Source organism: Balaenoptera ricei, chromosome 13 (genome assembly GCF_028023285.1).
Source record: "Balaenoptera ricei isolate mBalRic1 chromosome 13, mBalRic1.hap2, whole genome shotgun sequence".
Classification (NCBI taxonomy): Eukaryota; Metazoa; Chordata; class Mammalia; order Artiodactyla; family Balaenopteridae; genus Balaenoptera; species Balaenoptera ricei.
In genome coordinates, this window is record NC_082651.1 from 82,224,146 (window position 1) to 82,244,619 (window position 20,474).

At 49.8% G+C, this 20,474-nt stretch overlaps 1 protein-coding gene across 3 annotated transcripts in view; it reads left to right on the forward strand.

Moving 5' to 3' along the window:
• Positions 1 to 2,575: 2,575 nt before the first annotated feature.
• Positions 2,576 to 20,474, forward strand: part of OTOF (otoferlin) — an 88,859-nt gene continuing 70,960 nt past the window's right edge. For all 3 annotated transcript variants that reach the window (XM_059893421.1, XM_059893420.1, XM_059893422.1), the window contains exons 1-2: positions 2,576 to 2,654; positions 19,698 to 19,756. In XM_059893421.1, coding sequence (XP_059749404.1) covers positions 2,576 to 2,654; positions 19,698 to 19,756 — 138 coding nt within the window. The remainder of the gene's footprint in view (positions 2,655 to 19,697; positions 19,757 to 20,474) is intronic.

Genomic DNA, 20,474 nt, shown 5'->3' on the forward strand with positions numbered 1-20,474 from the left:
TTTCAGCTTCCCCGCCAGGCCAGATGATTGATGCTCCGAGGCGGGTCGGAGGTGGAAACGGTGCACAAAGCAGCAGCCCAAGCTCGGCTTAGCCCCAGGGCCCGAGTGGCCACAGGGACCTCAAGAGCCATTGCTCCCCAAGGTTTTCCACCGGGGCCCCGTTCCGCGGGGCCTCCAGGAGGGGGCTTCAGACGTGTGTCCCGCTTGGCGTGTTTGCCCAGGACACTGTAATTTAAGTGTGTGTGTATGTGTACGAACGTCGGGAGCGAAGGACATTTTTCTCCTTAATCTCTCCTCTCTCCCTAGGAACTTCCTTCTCACCTCCGCTTGCCTCTCAAACTACTCCACAAGAGAGGTTTATCAGTAAGGAGCAAAAGCCAATCGTGAAAAGGTCTAGTGAGCGATTTACACTTGCCCCCGTTCTGCAGCTCAGTCCCTCCTGTGAATCCAGGGTTGGGCGTTTGCCCCAGAGAGCAAAGCTTCAGCAGGCCCAGGTGAGGCTTCTTGGTCGTAGTGCCTCCCTCCTGTAAGTGTTCGGTGCCCACACCCAGATTTCTCCAGTGACCTTCACACAGCCCTGGGCCACATGTAGGGCAGGGTGGGGCCTAAGGTCTTTAATTGGTGGGGGTGGCGGGAGTGTGATGACAGACAGCCTCCAAGGTGCCAGGCTCTTTGTGTCTTGCCCCCCACCTGCTCCCCGGCTCCCCCTACAGCAGTCCTGGTGTCAGCGAGCAGCTCTGCAGTTTAGCCTCGTCCGTCACAATCTCACTTCATCTGTCAGATGAGAGGTGTTATCTTCACAGTTTGACTCTGTCAATGGCAGCTGATGAAGACCTCAGCTTCCAGAATCTTCAGAAGGCTCTCTCGGACAGATGACAATGGAACTGGCTGGAGCACAGGCTTCCAAGAGCAGGAAAACTGAGGCCCGGGGAGGAAAAGGAGCTGAAAGGGAATGAATGGTTGCAAATGGGATGGAAGACCCTCCACCCATCCTTCAAAATGCAACCACTTCTATAGATTTCTAAATTCTCCATGCAGAATGTGGGCTACGGTAAGAACAACATTCATAAAAGTTGTAAAAGAACAACCTTTAGTTCTTTAGAACAACTCCAGGAAGGTGGTCCTAAAGACCCCCATCCCCAGACAAGGTCCGGTGCCCACTCCCTCTCCCCATTCATGGATTCCAAGCTGATCCACCCATGGACCCTTCGTCCTGGGTTCTGTGTGCCTGTGTTCTAGTCCGTTTGCCTCTTCTGCTTGAGGGCTAGTACTTATCATGTTCATCTCTGAGTCCCCAGCACCTGGTACTAGAAGTTCAGTACACATTCAGTGAATAAGTGTTATACTAAGAGTTACCCAAATGGGTAATAGTCAGGAGAGTGGAAATTAAAAAGTGGGATCTGGCTTAGGTTTCAGAAGGGTCAGTGGCTCAGCCAAGGGGTGCTGTGTGCTGACCGGATGGAATTGCTACCATTTCATAGATATGGAAACTGAGGTTCAGCAAAGTTCCAGGCTTTGCCTAGGACAAGTTCAGGGGCTTTCTCCTAAAGATGCACAGGTCCCTAGGAGGCCTCATGAAACTCACCCCCTTCACGAGAGAACATCCAGAGGGCCTAGGGAGGAGATGGATTTTTTTCCCTGTAAAGCCTCTGAGGCCTTCGCAGTCAGGCATCTCCAATCACGATTAGCCTGGCCCCTGAGCGCCCCCCAAGCAGCACCTCCATCCTCCCAGATCCCAGGGAGTCAGGACCCGGCCTCTTGGGGTCCTAATCTCCATGAGAGCAGGTGGGAAAGTACGTTCCCTTGTCCTCTTAGGGCTCCCATTTCTGAGGCACCGGCCACCAGGCACAGCCTTGATGTTATCCAGTAGGTGCTGATTTTCCAGCTGAAGGGCCCTGGGCTGGGATTTCTACCTAGCACAGTGTGACCCATCCAGAGCATGCAGGCCCCCTGAGCCTGGTGGGCACCAGCAGCCCGCTGGCCAGCTTGACTGGGGGGGAGGCACCCTGAAACACCAGTGCGACAGCTCACCTTCCTGTGCACGCAGATCATAAAGTTCCTTCTCCCCTGTGGGAGGGCTGCCGCCCCACACCCAGCCCACCGCGCTCATGCCCACTCCCATCTTCCCACTCCTGGTGGCAGAAGAGCTTGCCTGGCAGGCCCTGTGGAGGGGAGGGCAGGCAGCTCTGCCCCAGGAGCTGCGAGAAGACACCTGAAGCTGGGCCGTCCTTTATCTGGGAGCAGGCGGCTGCTGAATAATGAATTCAGACTGTCTGCCCTGCTAGGCTGCGCACGGGCGCACGACACACACACGCGCACACACACGCACAGATACACACACGCACAGACACGCACACGCTGGGCTGACAACTTGGAGGGGTGGGGGTTGGCCGGGCTGTGAGTCGCTGGAAGGAGCGGCTCGGCTTGGTTGCCTTGGTCTCTGTGGGCAGCATCGGAGGGGAGAGGAGGCGGTGTGGGAGAGGAGGGAGGCATCTGTGCCGAGCGCCTTCCATCCGCAGAGCTCGCTCCTTCCCCAGCTGCTCCCGCCTGGCGGTACCCAGGCTCCCGCACCAGCATGGCTCTGCTCCTCCACCTCAAGACGGTCTCCAAGCTGCGGGGCAGGGGCGACCGGATCGCCAAAGTGACTTTCCGAGGTAGGGACTCTCCTGTCTTATGGGGACCCCAGCTCTGGGCTGACGGGATAGGGCAGGGAGGGGAGGATGGATTGGAAAAGTTCTAGCAGGGTTGGTGCGATGAGGCTTCTCACGGGTAGCCATCTGCCCCTGGCCTGACTAACCATTGTGATTTCTTGAAAATCAGGGTCCCCCACGTTTCCATGTCTGCACGCGTGTCTCTCCCTGCACTTGCCAATGTGCCAACCAGAGGGTTGTGGAGTCCTCTGCCTGCAGGAGGTCCTGGGGAGGCAAAAGTGAGGACCCCCACCCCAGGGCTCAGGGGCACCCAGGGCTGAGGGACCCAGCGCTGCGGAGTCTCCCTGGGCCCCCTCCTCCTCTCCCTCTCCCTCCTGCAGGTTGATTTCCTTGGGCACAGAGTGGGGGTGGGGTCTACAGCCTGGAAGACCCGGGGGGCTCCTAGAAACCAGCATGATGGGGATACTGTTGGCTTCTCGCAGGTCTATCTGTGGTCAGGGATCCTATGAGCCCCACCAGCCTCCCTCTCTGTTGGTTCTCTTCCTAGCCTCCTTCCCTCTCACACATCCAGTGACCATTTACTATGATCTCTGTGCCAAGGCCAGGGGCTGGGCATGGCCCAGGCCCTGCCCTCAATGAGCCCACATCCACTGGGACAGGAGGACCAGTGGGCAGACAATAGGGACAGGTGTGTGATACGATGAGGATGGGGACGAATGTAGGGTGCAAGCTACAGAAGCAGCACCCTGACCCAGGCTGGGGGCAGGGTGGTCAGGGAAGGCTTCCAAGAGGAGGTGACACCTCAGCTGAAACCCAAGGGAACAGCAGAAAGGAGCAAGGTGAAGAGGTAAGAACAGAGCAGACAGAGGGGACAGGATGCCCAAGATCAGGAGAGGAGCTGGGACACGGGAACAGACAGATGCTCCATAAGCCTGGATCCCAGGGTAGGTGCGAGCTGAGGCAGGAGAGACAGGTAGAGCCGAGGAGGCAAGGCTGCCTTCACCCCGGGGAAAGTGGGCAGCCCCTGAAGGTTTTGAGCAGGGAAAGACAAGGCCAGGCTTCCCTCTGCTTTTTACCCACACACCTCTGCCTCTGTCTGGCCACAGCCCAGCCCCCTGGGCCAGGGGCATGTCTGGCAGCCTTTGACCAAAGGCCAGGGTGCTCCTCACTAGACATGGCCCTTTCTCCCCAGAGAGGGGTCTGAGGGTGGGGGCGGGGTGGGAGAGTAGGGGAGGAGCTGAGAGAACCCACCAGATTAAAGGGCAAACTGAGCATCAGGGCCCAGGCTGGACACACGTCTGCACCTGCGCCAGGAGGGAGAGGTGAGACCATGGGGCAGCCCTCTCAGGACCTCTCCAGCAGCCGCCGGGGCACCCACGTCACCCCCTCAATCGGGCCAGCTCTGGGCACGAGGCCCTGGGTTGTCCACACTGTGGCCTGTTGTGCGTAGGGACAGGCAGAGGTGGAGGGGATCGCGGTGTGCGTGCAAGCAGGAGGGAGAGGAATGGGGGCTCGGCTGCCTGTTGCTTCCCACACCCGCCCAGACTGCTTTCTCTGCAGCACCCTGGATCTCCACGTGCCACCTGCCAGCTCGTGCTGCCTTTAGAAAAAGCAAGTGTGTCCTTTCATCTGTGACACGTGTCCCCGTGGTGGGCAGATAGCACAGTATTTGGGTCTTTAGCTACAGGTCGCCATGTTGTTGCTGCCATGACAGAACAGTCCCAGGCTGCACAAACCAGTCCCATTTGCAGGCAGAAAAACCAAGGTGTAAAGAGATCTGTATGGCCTTAGTGGAGGGACCGAAGCACAGTGGCCCCACTTCACAAGACCTCATCCCAGCCCTGGTTGCTCCACCCTGAAAGCCTCTTTATCCCCTCCTGGTGAACTGGGGTTGAGCACCTTGTCTATCGGATGCCCACCTGTTTCTTTGGGCAGTGGGGCTAGTCCTCTAGCCTCAGTGGACCACACAGGAATTAGCCTATTTGCAACCCGTGCCCTCTGGACTGAATGGAGAAATCCACTTCCAAGCTCTGCATCTGCAGCAGGTGACCGTAGGCAGAGCTCCTGCGGAGGGGGTTGGGCAGCAGGAACAGGCAGATGGCAAGCAGGTTTCCAGAAAGAGTCCTTTGCAAGAACCAGAGATGCCCCAGCCATTCACCTGCTGCTGCCAGCAGTTGACAACTATAGATGCCCCAAAAGACCAACACTAACTACAATTCAGAGGGAACAGACTCACTCTAGAATGTTCCAGAGCGTCTCCTGCACACACAACCACTGGTGTCCAAGCAAGTACCCTGCAGGGAGAAATGAGAAGCCAGTGAACGATCACAGGGAGATGCTGGCCCTGAGCTCCCCGAATCCCTTGAGTGAAGCTCAATGCCAGGTGGGGTGAGGGAGCACCAGGTGAGTTACTCGTGGCCCAGGTAGACCAGATCAATTGGTTGAAATAAAGCTTGACTTTCTGTGCTGCGTGATACAGGACACTTAGGAAAGAGCCCTATGGGGTTGTGGTAGAGAAATCTGTAGATATGGGGTCAAAAGCCCTGGGTCCTACCTGGGTTCTTCCACTTACTTCACCTCTCTGACCCTCAGTTTACTCACCAGTAAAATGGGTACAATGATAACATTCACTTCATCAGGTTGCTTCAGTGAAAAAAATAGGTATGAAAGAGTTTTGAGGAAAGAGCATTTAAATGACCGATGTGTTTGTGAGACAACTGTTTCACTTCTACTTGGGGCAGCTGCTGGCTTTTGAGTCATCATCTCTCCAGCCCAGCTTCCTTCTGTCAGCCAGGAGTGAGGAGAGAGGGCACCATGCGAGATATAAAGCGGGGAGGAGTGCACGCCTGAGGGGTTCCCGACCTGTGCCAGGAGCAAGCAAATTGGCCTGGCCTCTGCTCTATAGGGACCCCCAGCTAAGATGTTCCACAGGAACCCAGGCCTGGGGCAGACCACCCCTGAGACCCCTGGTCCCATGCAGGCTGGGCATGCTCCAGCTTTGTCCCCGGCCACCCCTCTTCTCCCTGCCATCCCGGGTCAGCTGGCCACCTACCCTTCGGCTCAGCGCACACTGGCCAGCTCCATCTGTAGCTCTTGGTTCTTACTGCTCCAACAGCCACTCTTAACCTGGTCCTCTGGTCCTGCCCTCATTCGTTTGTTCACTGAATGTGCTGATATCTGTGGACAGGCCTGGAACCCTGGGGGGAAAGAAGACACAGCCCCTAACCTGCAGGAGTCACAGCCCATTGAGTCAGACAGGAGACACCAGAAGGCCTGGACCCCAGTCCCTGTCATTCATGTGGACCACAGGGCCTCGGGGCCTCCGCTTCCCATAAGCAAGATGGAGACCATGGTCCTCATTTAACGCAGAGGGCTGCAGCCAGAATCCAGAGTGGGCTGTCTGGGAAGGAGCCATCTTGCCTGCAGGTCACTACTCAAAGGGAGGAAGTGTTAGCTTAAGCTGTCCTTTTTCAACTCCTGAAATAATTCCCAGCATCCATCATAGAGTCACGGAAGGCAGAGTGGGAAGGGCCTCTAAGATCCTCTAGTCCAACCTTCTGCCCACTTCTCAGCCCCATCCAAACCCCCAGTCATGGGTCCCTGGGCTGTCAGGGAACCAAGTGACAGACTGTCTGGGGCCAGCCTCCTGATCTTCCTTTACTCTCCATCCTTGAGTTTTCTTGCCAAAATACCAGCTTTGGGGACTCAATGGGTGAGATGGGTGATCTCTGGAGGCTGGCTCTGATCTCCACATAATTCGCCTGACCTGGTAATTGGCACAGAGGTTTGCTTTATCAAGGCTCCCCCCTTGGCCCAGCTGACTTTTCCTCTTTGTTCCCTCCCCACACCACCCACTGGGTTCTCACTACACTGAACTTCCTGCCATTCCCCGAAGATGCCAAGTCTTCTATACCTCCAAGCCTCGAGACATCATATTTCTTCTGCCATCTCCACCTTGAGAACTCCCGTTAATTCTGTGCACCCTTCAAGGCCCAGCTCAGCCGTCACCTCCTCTGTGGAGCCCTCGCCCTCCCTTGCAGTACTGCGTACACGCTCCTTCCACCCCTCAGCTAGGGCACTTTGTAGTTCAGAAACTGCCCCAGTTTGTATGCTGTACTAACCTCCAAGCGCCTTGAAGACAGGGATCTGATCTTAGCTCTCCTAATTGAGCCCTATGCTGAGCCCTGGGCCAAGTCATCAGAATGAATACGAAACGGCATGTCTTTGAGGTACTCACTTGTTAGTGGGTTTAAATCCTTCTTCCTCTCTGACACGGTCACTCTTTGGCTCAGTGTCCTCAACTGTGAATGTCCCCGCCCCCAGCTGTCTATCCAAAGGGGATCCGGAAGTGGAGGAATCAAGAATCCTGGCCCTAGCTCCCTCCATTGACCTCCCAACCCAGGGGATCTTTCAGGGCCCCAGAGGGAGGCTGACTTCATCTTCTAGCAAATGTTGGGGAGTCCAGCTGTGGTCCTCAGGTGGGAAGCAAGAAAGGCTACACAGCTCCCCCGCCCCTCCCCCTTCATGGCACATGCTCTTTCTGAGCATTGCTGCCTAGAGCACAAGGTACAGGGTGGGGCTTAAAGGAACCAGGCTCTCACAATCTGATAGGGGAGAAGATACGTGCGCAGACCTAATGGAGAAACACTGCCAGACACGGGGCCAAGGCGCTCTTAGGGGCGGGGTGTAAACTGCAACACGTTCAGAGGATGACCGCTTGCTCCCAGCTGCAGAGATCAGGGAAGGCTTCGTGAGAAGGCAGAGGAAGGGGTAGAGGAGGCGGGGAGGAAGCCCTTAAGCTGGGTCTTGAATAGCTGCTCGCACACGTGGAGATGCGGAAGGAGGGGAGAGGAAGGGTTGCTGGCGGAGGCAAGGCCATTCTGGGTGAGGGACTGACAGGACCAGAGGCCAGAGGAGGGGAATGCCACTTAAATACGATGGCCAGGAAGCCACTAGGTTTGGCTGCAGCAGAGGCTGCAAGTAGTAGATGGAGGTTAGAGAGCCTGGAAAGGAGCGCACGGCCGGGTGGGTGACTGCGTGCTGGGAAGGGGTTGGGGCCCCCGCCTGGGCACTGAGGACAAGATTCCCCTACTCCTGGCTGCTGCAGGGACCACCTCAGGCTCCAAATTAGATTTATTTTCCCATTAAAATGGGGGAACTCTCCGCCTTGGTGAGAAATAAGATTTCTATCCAGAGACTTCTCTACCACCCGTGGTGAAGGAGGCAGAGTACCCCTGTGTCCCAGCCCTGAGATGCTCCTGGGATGCCTGGACCTGCCTGTGCACTCCAGCCCCGCCCAGCACCTCCTCTCTGGGAGGATGTGGGGCGGGTGTTGCCCCAGTGAAGGCGGCAGATAGAGGGAACCCTTAGGACAGCTTCTGCAGTGCACGGCTGGCTGTGGACACAGCTCTGCGCTTTTGCGGTGCCCGAGGGATTTACGCCACAGCCTTCACTCTTCCGAACACTCCCAGGCCCCTCGTCACCGGGAGAGTGGATCTTCTGTGCCTAAAGCCTTAGGAGGTAAATATCCTCTTCCCCCGGGCCAGAGCAAGCAGCTGCAGACCTCGGAGAGCAGCAGAGCATGCTGAATGTTCCCCAAGCTTCTCCTGCTTTGATGAGACAGGTGTGTTTTCATGATATGGAGATGATCATATAACTGTCTTCTGCTACAAACGGCCCTCAGCAAAAATGCTGCTGGGAGGCAATGTGCTCAAGAACAGACTTGCAAATAATTTCCCTGAATTGCAAAGTCTTGGTTATCTTACCCACCTTTACTGATAACATAAAAGCTATATCCCTTCCGCCTACTCCCATCCCTGGGTTTGATCTTTTTTTTTATTATTAACTTTTTAGAATGGAAAATCTGAAATATATACTCGAGTAGGGAGACTAGTATAAATGCCCCCAAGTTCTCCCCATGCAGTCTTAACAGCTGTCAACTCATGGCCAATCTTGTTTCATTTGTACCCCTTCCTACTCCCACCCCCAAGTAATTTGGAAGTAAATCCCAAACACCACACCATTTCCTCTGTAAATATTTAGTATATAGCTGTAAAAATCAAGGGCTCAAAATAAAAAAAACCCACATATTATATCACTCCTAAAAAAAATAATAAATCCTTAACACTATCAAGTATTCAGTGATCAAGTTTCTGATTATTTCATTAATGTCATAAACTCTTTCCCAATTCATTAAAAGCTATATTTTAATGTGTTTTGTAAGTCAAGTATTTAATCATTCATTCACTCCTTCATTCATCCAGGTAATAATATTCATCAAGGACCAGTTATGAGCTAAGTGCTATTCCAGGCAATGGGGTGACAGCAGTCAATGAGACAGACAAGACCCCTGCCCTCAAGGGGAAGCCAGTCATTGCACAAGTCACTGTGAGTGGGATGAGTGTTCTGGAAAGAGAGGTACAGGTGCAAGGCAGCACGAGGCAAGAGAAGCCCGCTCAGACCAGGAGCTCCAGAAGCTGCCCTGAGCGGGTGAGTCAATGGGATGAAGCTGGAAAAGTGCACAGACCCAGAGAGGAGATCTTACTGAGCAGGGGATGGGCTGATATTGAAACACCCTTGAGAGAGGATAGCATTTTGGCAGAGACAAAACTCATGAAAGGCCCCATTCCAGGCAGAGGGGCTACTATCAGGACAGATGTGATGGTGTGGAGCCGTGTCAAGGGCTTGGGGAGCACGGAGTGCTGGCAGGGCCTGGGGTAGGAATGGGGTGGAGGGGAGTCTGGGCTCAAACACAGAGGGTCTTCAGTGTCACACTCTGGAGTTTGAACTTTGCCTTGTAATTGAGTGGGAGTCACCAAAGCTCTTGGCAAGAGGATGGGGTGGGAAGATCCGATTTGGGGATCTGGAGCTCAGGACCTCAGGCCAGGAGGCCAGGGAGGGGCAGTGGTACAGGCAGAGGGTTGTGCCTCAAAAGGGGGGCTGTGGGTTTGGAGAGAAGGGGTGACATCCGTTCAGAGGAGGAGGCAGCTCTGGGATTGGGAGTGAGCAAGAAGGTAGGACGAGGGTGCCGCTGGATTTCATACTTGAGTACCTGGGTGGGCAGTGAAGCCACCAGTGAAGCCGGGGCGCATACAAGGAAGAGCAGGTTTGGGGGGTGCCCGTAGGTCATTCTAGTAAGAATGTCCCCCAGGAAGCCCGAAATTTGCCTTGGTACCCTGAGTACCCAGGAAAGTGGTTGGAATCCAGTGGTTTGGGAGGCCAGGTGGTAAGTGAAGACCTAGGAGAAGGCGAGGTATGCCTGGTTCTTACGGGGCTGCTTTGGGATCAAACGAGAAAGTTGACATACATGAAAGGCTCTACAAACTGTAAAGTACTGTAAAATGTAAGGATTATTCTAATTAGGGCCCCTCATGCTGCAGCCTTCTAGAGAGACAGAAAGAGAGTAGATTGTGACCCTGGGGATCCCATGGACCCAGGGATCTTGCGGGGGGGCAGGAGTTCTCCTTTGGACTCCTGTCAGTTGCTGACACCCCAAATTCTGCCAGACATGGAGATGATAGGGTGAAAAACACCTGGAGCCATCACCATCCAGGTGGGCTCCTCCAGGGCAGGCACCTCACCAGGTTCCCTGGGACCAGCACAGTGCCTGGCACCGAACAAATCTGAAACAGAAGCAACAGGAAGCAGCGTGGCCTGCAGGTGTGGCAGGAGCGGCCAAGCAGCTAGCAGCAGGGGACCCTGCAGCCCCTGAGCCCGGAAGCACCCGGCAGTGATCTGTTTCTTCCACTGGCAGTTCCAGAAAGGTCTCCTGAGACGGAGAATATCACATGATCATCTTTACCTTTGGCCTCTTGTCTGCTTCCTACCTGGACGGATCCACCCCTGAGAGGCTGGCTCAACAGTCTTTGCTTCTATTTTATTTTTCAAAACAGCAGGGCTCATCAACTTAGCTGGAAGTCAGTTTTCACTCACTGGCTTTTCTTTAAAAGCCAAGGTTTAAGATAAAGTCAGGACTACAGGTTTTTTTTGTTTTTTTTTTTAAGGATTATTTTTTTTTTCTCACACACACACACACACACACACACACACACACACTGTATTTTATTTTTACAAGAGATAAATAGACTGACACCAAGCATTGTACATGGATGACCACAACAAAAGCAACAATGATTGCAATTACCAAACATGAAACACACTCATACTATGTCATAATATTGACATTCAGTCCAGTAATCCTCCACTGTAACAGCTCCTTTACTTTGCAGTGAAAATTGATTTGTATATTCTTTGAGGACTGCAGTTTTAACAATATTTTTTTACCCCATTTAAGGATGTAAAAAGAGTCACGCTCCCATCATGCTTCATTATATTCCCAGTGCCTGACACGGAGAAGGTACTCTGCACAGCTCATGGATCACTGAGACCACGAGCTCCTCCATCTGTCACAGAGGAGGAGAACCTAAGATGCAACAGTTGCTGAGAGTGTGGCTCGTGCTTTCCTAGGCTCGAGTAGAAACATCACACTCTCTCTATGCCTCAGTGCCTGGGTCTGAAAGATGAGAAACAGCGCCATCAGTTAGTTACATGGCAAAATCATTTTGAGGCAGCACCTGGAAGGAAGTACAGGTTTGAGCTGAGCCAGAGAGATGGAGTTTATAATTCCTGCCCTGTCCCTGCCTCTCAGATGAATCCCTCACCTAAGACTGAGTGTCTACTGTATCCCTGGTTGTTAACAGGGTGAGGGAAGGGGAAATAAGTGAGTGGAGGTAAGAAATGATATTTGAATAAGATTTGTGGAAAGCAACAGATGAGAGATAGATGGGGCCTCCATCTAGCTGAGAAGTGGGGGAAAAGGAAGGGACAGCTTCCCCTGTGGGATGCCCAGTGACTCTACAGAACCCAAATCTGGATCTCTGAGATGCTGGTGATCTTTGGCGAGCACACTGGTTAAGGAACGTAAGGAATAGCTGTTTTCCTGGACAACTCTTTTTCAATTGAATTCCTTCATTCTGCTGTCCCATGAACTGTCATTATAAAATTGAATAGTATGTGTTCCTCACAGGGGGAAAAAGTGTTATTACAAGAGAGAATCACAAACAACTAAACAATAAAATCATTAGGGACATAGATTTGACAACATCATCAACCACATTGTCCTAATTGGCATTTCTGGAACATTTCACCCCAAAACTGAAAAATACACATTCTTCTCATATGCACATGGAACACTTACCAAGACAGACCATATGCTGGGTAATTAAACAAGTCTCAATACATTTCAAAAGACTGACATCTTACAGAGTATATTCTCTGACCCCACTGGAATTCAATTAGAAATGAATAACAATAAGAGATCTTTAAAAGCTCCAAATATTTGGAAATTAAACAATACTCTTCTAAATAACCTAAGGTCAAAGAGAAAACAAAAGCAAAATTATAAAATATTTCTAACTGGATGTTAATGAAAATACTACATATCAACATTTCGTTTTAAATACTTAGAGCAGAAAAGAAAAATGCCTACAATCAATGATCTAGGTTTCTGCCTTAAGAAGCTGCTAAAAGAAAAGCAAAGTAGGGACTTCCCTGGTGATGCAGTGGTTAAGAATCCACCTGGGGCTTCCCTGGTGGCGCAATGGTTGAGAATCTGCCTGCCATTGCAGGGGACACAGGTTCGAGCCCTGGTCTGGGAAGATCCCACATGCCGCGGAGCAGCTGGGCCTATGAGCCACAGCTACTGAGCCTGCGCGTCTGGAGCCTGTGCTCCGCAACAAGAGAGGCTGCGATAGTGAGAGGCCTGAGCACCGTGATGAAGAGTGGCCCCTGCTCGCCACAACTAGAGAAAGCCCTCACACAGAAACGAAGACCCAGCACAGCCAAAAATAAAAATAAATAAATAAATTTAAAACCACTGCCTCTTCCCTTACACCATGATGCAGTCACATAAAAAAAAAAAAAAAAAAAAGAATCCGCCTGCCATGCAGGGGACACAGGTTCGAGCCCTGGTCCGGGAAGATCCCACATGCCACGAAGCAACTAAGCCTATGTGCCACAACTACTGAGCCCGCGTGCCACAGCTACTGAAGCCCGCACGCCTAGAGCCCGTGCTCCGCAATGAGAGAAGCCACCACAATGAGAAGCCTGCACACTGCAACAAAGAGTAGCCCTTGCTCACCACAACTAGACAAAGCCCGTGCACAGCAACGAAGACCCAACGTAGACAAAGAAAAAAAAAAGAAAAGAAAATTAAACCCAAATCCTAAAAACATTATGCTAAGTGTAATAAGCCAGGCACAAAAACCACATATCATATGGTTCCATTTGTATGAAAAGGCCAGAATAGAAAAATCTATAGAGACAGAAAATGGATTAGTTGTTGCCAGGGGCTGGAAGGAGAGAATAGGGAGTGACTGCTAATGAGTATGGGGTTTCATTTGAGGTGATGAAAATATTCTGGAATTAGTGATGATGGTTGCACAACCTTGTGAATATACTAAATCTCACTGAATCATACACTTTAAGTGGGTGAGCTTTATGGTTTTTGAATTATGTTTCAATAAATAAAAATAAATACAATCTAAAATATTAAATCCAAGGATAATAAAAGGAAAGAAATAGAAAACAAACAACAGAGAAAACTAACAAAGCCAAAAGTTTGTTCTTTAAAAAAAATTAATAAAATAGGTAAAGTGGAGCTTCCCTGGTGGCGCAGTGGTTAAGAATCCGCCTGCCAATGCAGGTGATACGGGTTCGAGCCCTGGTCTGGGAAGATCCCACATGCCACGGAGCAACTAAGCCCGTGCGCCACAACTACTGAGCCTGTGCTCTAGAGCCCGTGAGCCACAACTACTGAGCCCACGTGCCACAACTACTGAAGCCCGCGTTCCTAGAGCCGGTGCTCCGCAACAAGAGAAGCCGTCGCAATGAGAAGCCCACACACCGCAATGAAGAGAAGCCCCTGCTCGCCGCAACTAGAGAAAGCCCGCGCGGCAATGAAGACCCAACACAGCCAAAAATAAATAAATAAAATAAATAAATTTAAAAACAAAACAAAACAAAAAAAAATAGGTAAAGTGTAGCAAGACTGAACAAGAAAAAACAAGAAAACACAAATTACCAATATCAGGACTGAAAGAGGGGATATCGTTACATTAAAAGGGAACTGAAGGAATATTATGAATAATTTTATGTCAATAAATTTCTACAGCGCAGATGAAAGGAACAAATCCCTTGAAAAACAACTGACCAAAACCGACACAAAAAGAAATGGAAAACCTAAAGAGCCCAGTATCTATTAAAGAAATCAATACAATCAAGTTTGTAATAACAATGATAATGATGATGATGATGGCAGTGGTGGTGGTGATAAACTGCTTTTCCGTAAAGAAAACTTCAGGTCTAGACAGCTTCACTGGTAAATTCTAGAAATTATTTAAGGGAGAGATAATGCTAATCTTACACAAACTCTCAGAAAATAGAGAAGGAAGAACACTTCATAATTCATTTTATGATACCATAATCTGATAAAGACCTTATACAAAAAGAAAATTAGAGCCCAATATCCCTCATGAACAAAGATGTAAAAATCCTTACCAAAATATTAGTCAGTTGAGTAGCAATATATGAAAGGGGTAACACATCATGACAAGTGAGCTTTATCCCAGGAATGGAAGGTTAGTTTAAAATTGGAAAAATAATGACTGGCTAGAACTCCAGTACAATGTTGTATAAAACATGAGGTGGGAGTGGACAACCTTGCCTTGCTTATGATATAGATATAGAAATGGCCAATAAACACATGAAAATGTGACCAACATCATTAGTCATCAGAGAAATGAAACTCAAAAACCAGAATGAAATACGATATCACATGCACGGAAACGTAAAAGTCTGACAATAACCAAATGTTGGTGAGGATATAGAACATTTCTTTTACATTGTGGATGGGATCGTAAAATAGTATAATCACTTTGGAAAAGTGTTTGACAGTTTCTTCTAAAGTTAAACATACACCTATGCTCTGAGCCAGTGATTGTGCTTTTAGGTATTTCCCCAAAAGAAATGAAATGATAGGTCAACAAAAAACTTTTGCAAGAATGTTCACAGCATCTTTACTCGCAACAGCCTGACAATGAAAGCAATCCCAAAAGTATGAACAAGAAGATGGATCAGCAAATTGCAGTCTATTCATACAACTGAAATTGCTCAACAATACAATTAAATGAATTACTGATATATACAACCATGTAGATGAATCACAAAAGCATTACATTGACTTCAAGAAGCCAGATACACAAAAGTACATTCTGTATGCTACCACCATTTACACAAAGTTTAAAATCAAGAGTTAGAAATCAGAGCAGTGGTTTACCTATGAGGGGTAGAGACTTATGGAAAATGGGGGATGAGGGAACATCTTGAGGAATAGGAATGTTCTTTTTTTAAAGTTTTATTTATTTATTTTTGGCTGCACTGGGTCTTATTTGCTGTGTGGGCTTTCCTTAGTTGCGGCGAGCAGGGGCACAACTTTTCGTTGTGGTGCATGAACTTCTCATTGCGGTGGCTTCTCTTACTACAGAGCACAGGCTCTAGGTGCACGGGCTTCAGTAGTTGTGACACATGGGCTCAGTAGTTGTGGCTCGCAGGCTCTAGAGCGCAGGCTCAGTAGTTGTGGCGCACGGGCTTAGTTGCTCCGTGGCATGTGGGATCTTCCCCGACCAGGGCTTGAACCTGTGTCCCCTGCATTGGCAGGCAGATTCTTAACCACTGCACCACCAGGGAAGCCCAGGAAAGTTCTTGATTGACGTGTCTTTATTGTATGGTGATTACACAAGTACAATATATGCATTTATCAAAACTCACTGAGTTGTGCACTTAAGATTTGTGAATGTAAGTTTTACCTGGTTAAAAAAAGAGCTAATCATACGTAAAATAACTAAACTTTAAAAAATATTATACAAGATGAGGTAGAAAATTGTTCCTGATTATATACTACTAAAAATAAGCTACAAAATGTGATCCGTAATAGAGGAAACCATTTTTATATTTAAGATACAACTTAAATGTCAAAAGAAAAAACAGGACTCTTTAGTAGAATAATAGCCATCTTTTAATTGGGTAATGAGCTACGTACCAGGTGTATAAGCACTATCATTTTCTCCATTTTATGGATGAGGAAACTAACACAAAGACCAGTTAACTTCTTCAAGAGCACAAGGTCCGCAAGTGATGGAGCTGGGCTTTGAACTCAGGCAGCCTGGCCCACAAGCCTTAACCACTGTCCCGTGGCCCCTTGTGCTTGTAAGGGGCTTGATGCTTTACTCAGCCTTTCACAGAAACAGTCTCTTGCTGACCCTCACAGTGGTTCCAGGATGTAGGCTCGTCTGGGATAATTGCCGCCAGTTTAGAGTTGATGACTCTGAGACCCCGGGGATGGAATAGCCAGCCCCAGGCCTCCCAGCCTGAGCCGCAGCAGCAGGCCCCAAACCTGACTAAGCCTGGCTTTTTTTCTGCACACAGGGATGCCTGGGGCCTGCTTCCCCACACTTGTGGGAGTAACTGGCCTTCGAAAAGGAACAGGCTGATTGGAACTGGGGGGGAATGAAAACTGCAGGGCCACCCTCTTGAGGTGCTGTGGAGGAACAGGGGGAGAGCAGATGCTGGGGACGTCACAGCATTGCAGCAGGGAACGGCTGATTGCCAGGCCACCCTCCATACAGGCCGTCCCAGGCACTGCAGACAGTGAGGTCTGGCTAATGTTAAGTAACGCAAAGAAATAATAGTGACGGGTCTGAGTCACAAGCAGGGTGCTTTGCACTATTTCTCAGCTCACACTAGGAAAAGAGTAATGTCAGGTACTGATACAGCCCAGAGGGCTAGGTCCTGGGCAAAATCATCATGTCCCTGAAGCTTGTCCTCAGGACACTGTCTTTCCCCTTAATGGTCCACTCCCCCCACCCTGTGCCCTCTTAGGACCCCCCAGTCCAGGTCTTCCTTCGGGGGGCTGCTCCCCGAGGGGAGGCACTTTTCATTCTTCCCTTCACCATCAGAACGCACTTGTCCTGTGTCCCACTCCTTCCGGGCTCCATTCTCTGCTTCATCCTTTCAAACCTTTGCTCACATCTTTCTCTGCCTGATGTCGCGTCGTCTCTCTCTCTTCCCCCCAGTGTCTCTGCATTTCTAGATTCCATCTGAACTTCCAATGTAAATGCCCATGGCTCTATAACACCTGCTTTGATCTGCTAAGTTGAGGTCACTTCTCTTTTTCCTGTGTTCTCAATTTATTTATACTTTTTTTGCATGCCAACAACCAAATTTTGCCTTACGTACTAGCCTTTTACATGCTTGACCTGTCCCCCTTCTGGATCGTAATAAGATTCTTCAGGCAGCATCCCGATTCTAATTATCTTTGTACAACTGCTGGCCCACCCTCCTCCACGGCCAAATGTCTGTGCTGACCCAGCAGAAATAGAAGACCCTCTTGGCGTGTGGGAATGAGCGAATGTACACCGGCTCACAGCCCAGTCCCTATACGCTTGCCTGTTCTCAAGGTCTGGCTCTAGCAAGGTAAACTGTCTGGAAGAGAGAGCTGTTTGGTGCGGATGGGGACGTGTTGTACCCTTAAGTCACATCACATGAAAGCTAGCACTCTATCCTGCATGAGACAAGAACATCATTTAGGGGAGTAGTAGCCATATGGATACTGTAAAATGGCAAACAACATACAACTGACTTCGATTAAGCTTTGGACTTCTGGATCCCTCCATTTGGGTATATCTGATGTCATGGCACTTATAACAGTGTGATCACAGAGTCTGCTATTCAAACTTCATTTATCGACTCAAGGAGGATTTTATTTCAGACCAAAGAGCTCAGCTATCCCATGAGCCTCCGAAGGAACGAAGGATACTGTTCAATTTTCCCCGCTTAATCTCCTGCTCAGTCTATCCACAAAAGCCTCTCCACAGCAGGGAACAGGCTATTTCCTTTCTCTCAAGACTTATTCTCAATCTCAGTGGCAACAAAGGTGATTGGATATTGGGATTTTAAATGGTTTTGTCTGAAAGTCATTTAATGTGGAGCTGAAATGTCAACAAGACTGGTATTGAGTAGAGTAGATGTTAAGTGGAAACGAACTTGAAACGAGAGATGGGGTGAGTAATCCCCACTGATAATTTGGAAGGGGTGACAGAGGTCCCCTGGCTCTGCCCTAATGAATAGAAAAGGACCACTGGAATGATCCCTGTCACCGTTTGTACAAATCCTCCTAAAAAGTGGCTGTCCAAAAATGCTTAAGGACATTCTGTTTTCTTAATAAGTTGTCCTTTCCACCGTTCTGCGCCATTGGTTTGATTTTTTTTAAATTTATTTTATTTATTTATGGCTGTGTTGGGTCTCCGTTTCTCTGCGAGGGCTTTCTCTAGTTGCGGCAAGCGGGGGCCACTCTTCATGGCGGTGCGCGGGCCTCTCACTATCGCCGCCTCTCTTGTTGCGGAGCACAGGCTCCAGACGCGCAGGCTCAGTAATTGTGGCTCACGGGCCCAGCTGCTCTGCGGCATGTGGGATCTTCCCAGACCAGGGCTCGAACCCGTGTCCCCTGAATTGGCAGGCAGATTCTCAACCACTGCACCACCAGGGAAGCCCCGGTTTGATTTTTTTTTTCAGCAAACCTTTTTTTTTTTAATATCTAGAGGTAAAATTTAGCTCATCCTGTTTGACAATATTCACCACATTTAAATCCCCAGGGCCTGAGGCAATGAGGTTTTACTGCTTTTCAGAACAGAGCCCTGATGTATAAATTTTGCAATGGCTGATTTCACAGTATTTTACATCTTTTCCAACAAGGCTGTAGGAAATACACAAGCAGGGGAAGGTTTGAGCTCCAGTGGCTTCATGCATATTTGAACCCTGTGATACCATCTTGGACTGTCCCTCCCTCCCTCCCCTCTGGCTGGGTTGCTCAGTTTCACTCCGGGAAACTTGAACACAGCCATATCCAAGCTCATTACGGTTTCCCAGGATGAAAGGGCCTTTGATTATTCAGGCTTTCCTTGGGGAAGCCCCAGTGCACAGATATGCTCACCTGATTCTCAATTTGTATTGCATGTTGCCTGGGGGAAAAATTAAAAGAGGCTCAGGCACCATCCCTCATGCTTTCCTCTCCTCCCCTGGCTGCCTTGGGATTTGTCGTTGAGATTTTTCTTTTTAGTTTTTTGTCTTGTTTTGTTTTGTCCCTGGCTAGTGCTAAAGAATCTTTCTTTCCCATCTGTCTACTCCACATCTATTTTCTGTGTCTCTAGCTTTCACTTTATAGCTTCTTCCTCATTATCTTGGTGGCAACCCCTCCCCATGTGCCCCCATCTTCCAAATACAGACACACACACACACACACACACACCCCCTTCCTCAGACCATCCACCTGACTCTGGCATCAAACCCCTGGCCTCCTCCTTGTCAGCTTCATACTGAACTAGGACTTGCTTCTAAATTCTAAAAACCAGGCAAGCCCTGGATATCCCCGCACCAATCCTCTTATAATACAGGTGAGGCCACCAAGGCCAGAGGAGAGAGGTGGTTCCCAGGGGGATGGACCCCCAACACCAAGGAGCATCAGGGCGACTCACTCCAGTGCCTCCCTGGCCAGGCGCTGGTCCTGCCAGATCTCCCGGTGTTTCCAGGTGGAGAAGAGCACACCGTACTCCCCCACCCCTCTCCTGGGTCCCCAGCCTGCCCGCCGGTGACAACCCAAACTAACCCTCAGAATGAGACTGAGTTCAACCTGGAGGTAGCCCTTCAGTGAATGGTCCATTGGTTTAGGCTGGTGGGTATTTAAAAGCATTCTTTTTTTCAATTACCAAAGTGAAGCACAGTCATCGAAAAATGTCGAACTCAAGTGTATACAATAAAAAAATCAAAGCATGCTGCTTTCAATATCTTCTCACTCCCCCTGCCCACTGATAACCACTTCTAAATGGTTTGAGATCGTCGTCCATTCATATATATAAGAATTGAATTTGGGAGCTTTTAAATAAACAGCTTACTGTCCAGGGAGTTCTGACTATAATTTCCTCTATTCCCCACCAGGGCAATCCTTCTACTCCCGGGTCCTGGAGAACTGTGAGGATGTGGCTGACTTCGCAGAGGTAGGATGCCCTTGGGGCAGCACCAGCCCAGAGGGGAACCAGCAACTCCCTGCCTACTGGGGGCCTGCTGCTCCCACACCCTGGGGGGCAGCCTGCCCAGAGCTCTTTGCTTCCTGGGAGGAGGCAGTGGTGGGAGCTGGGGAGGAGCCTTCCTGTCCCCTCCACCCAGGACCCCTCTCAGGGACCTCTGTAGAGGAGAGCCCCGTGCAGAGCGTCTGGCACAGAGAAGGGCCAGCTGGGCCCATCCAACAGGCCTGGAGGGGCTTCCCTGTTCCCCGAGCACATGGAGGGCCAGGCTAACCCACCTTCCAACAAATACAGTCGCACACGGACCTCACCCCTTCCTCTCCAACAGCTAGTGGGCTTCCTGTGGCTCCGCAGGAAGCTTTTTTGTTCTTTTGAACCTCAGGCTCAGAGGGTTGAGAAAATCATTTGCCTCCGTTTATGGCACGTTGTCTCGTTGGTCCCTACAAGGTCCCCTCTTGTTTTTCAGTGTGTAGGTAGGGATGGATGGATGCACGCATTCTCTTTTATCTCCGTATTCTTTCCCTCCACAGACAACCATTCTAATGTGCTTAATGTGTGTATCTTTTAACTTCCTGTGTGTTCTTACAAAATTGGTATTGTTATCTCATAAGCATATAATTTATGTTTACCTGCATGGTGTCATGTTAAATATTTCCTTTTGTTTCAGTGAGCACCATTTTTAAATTCCATC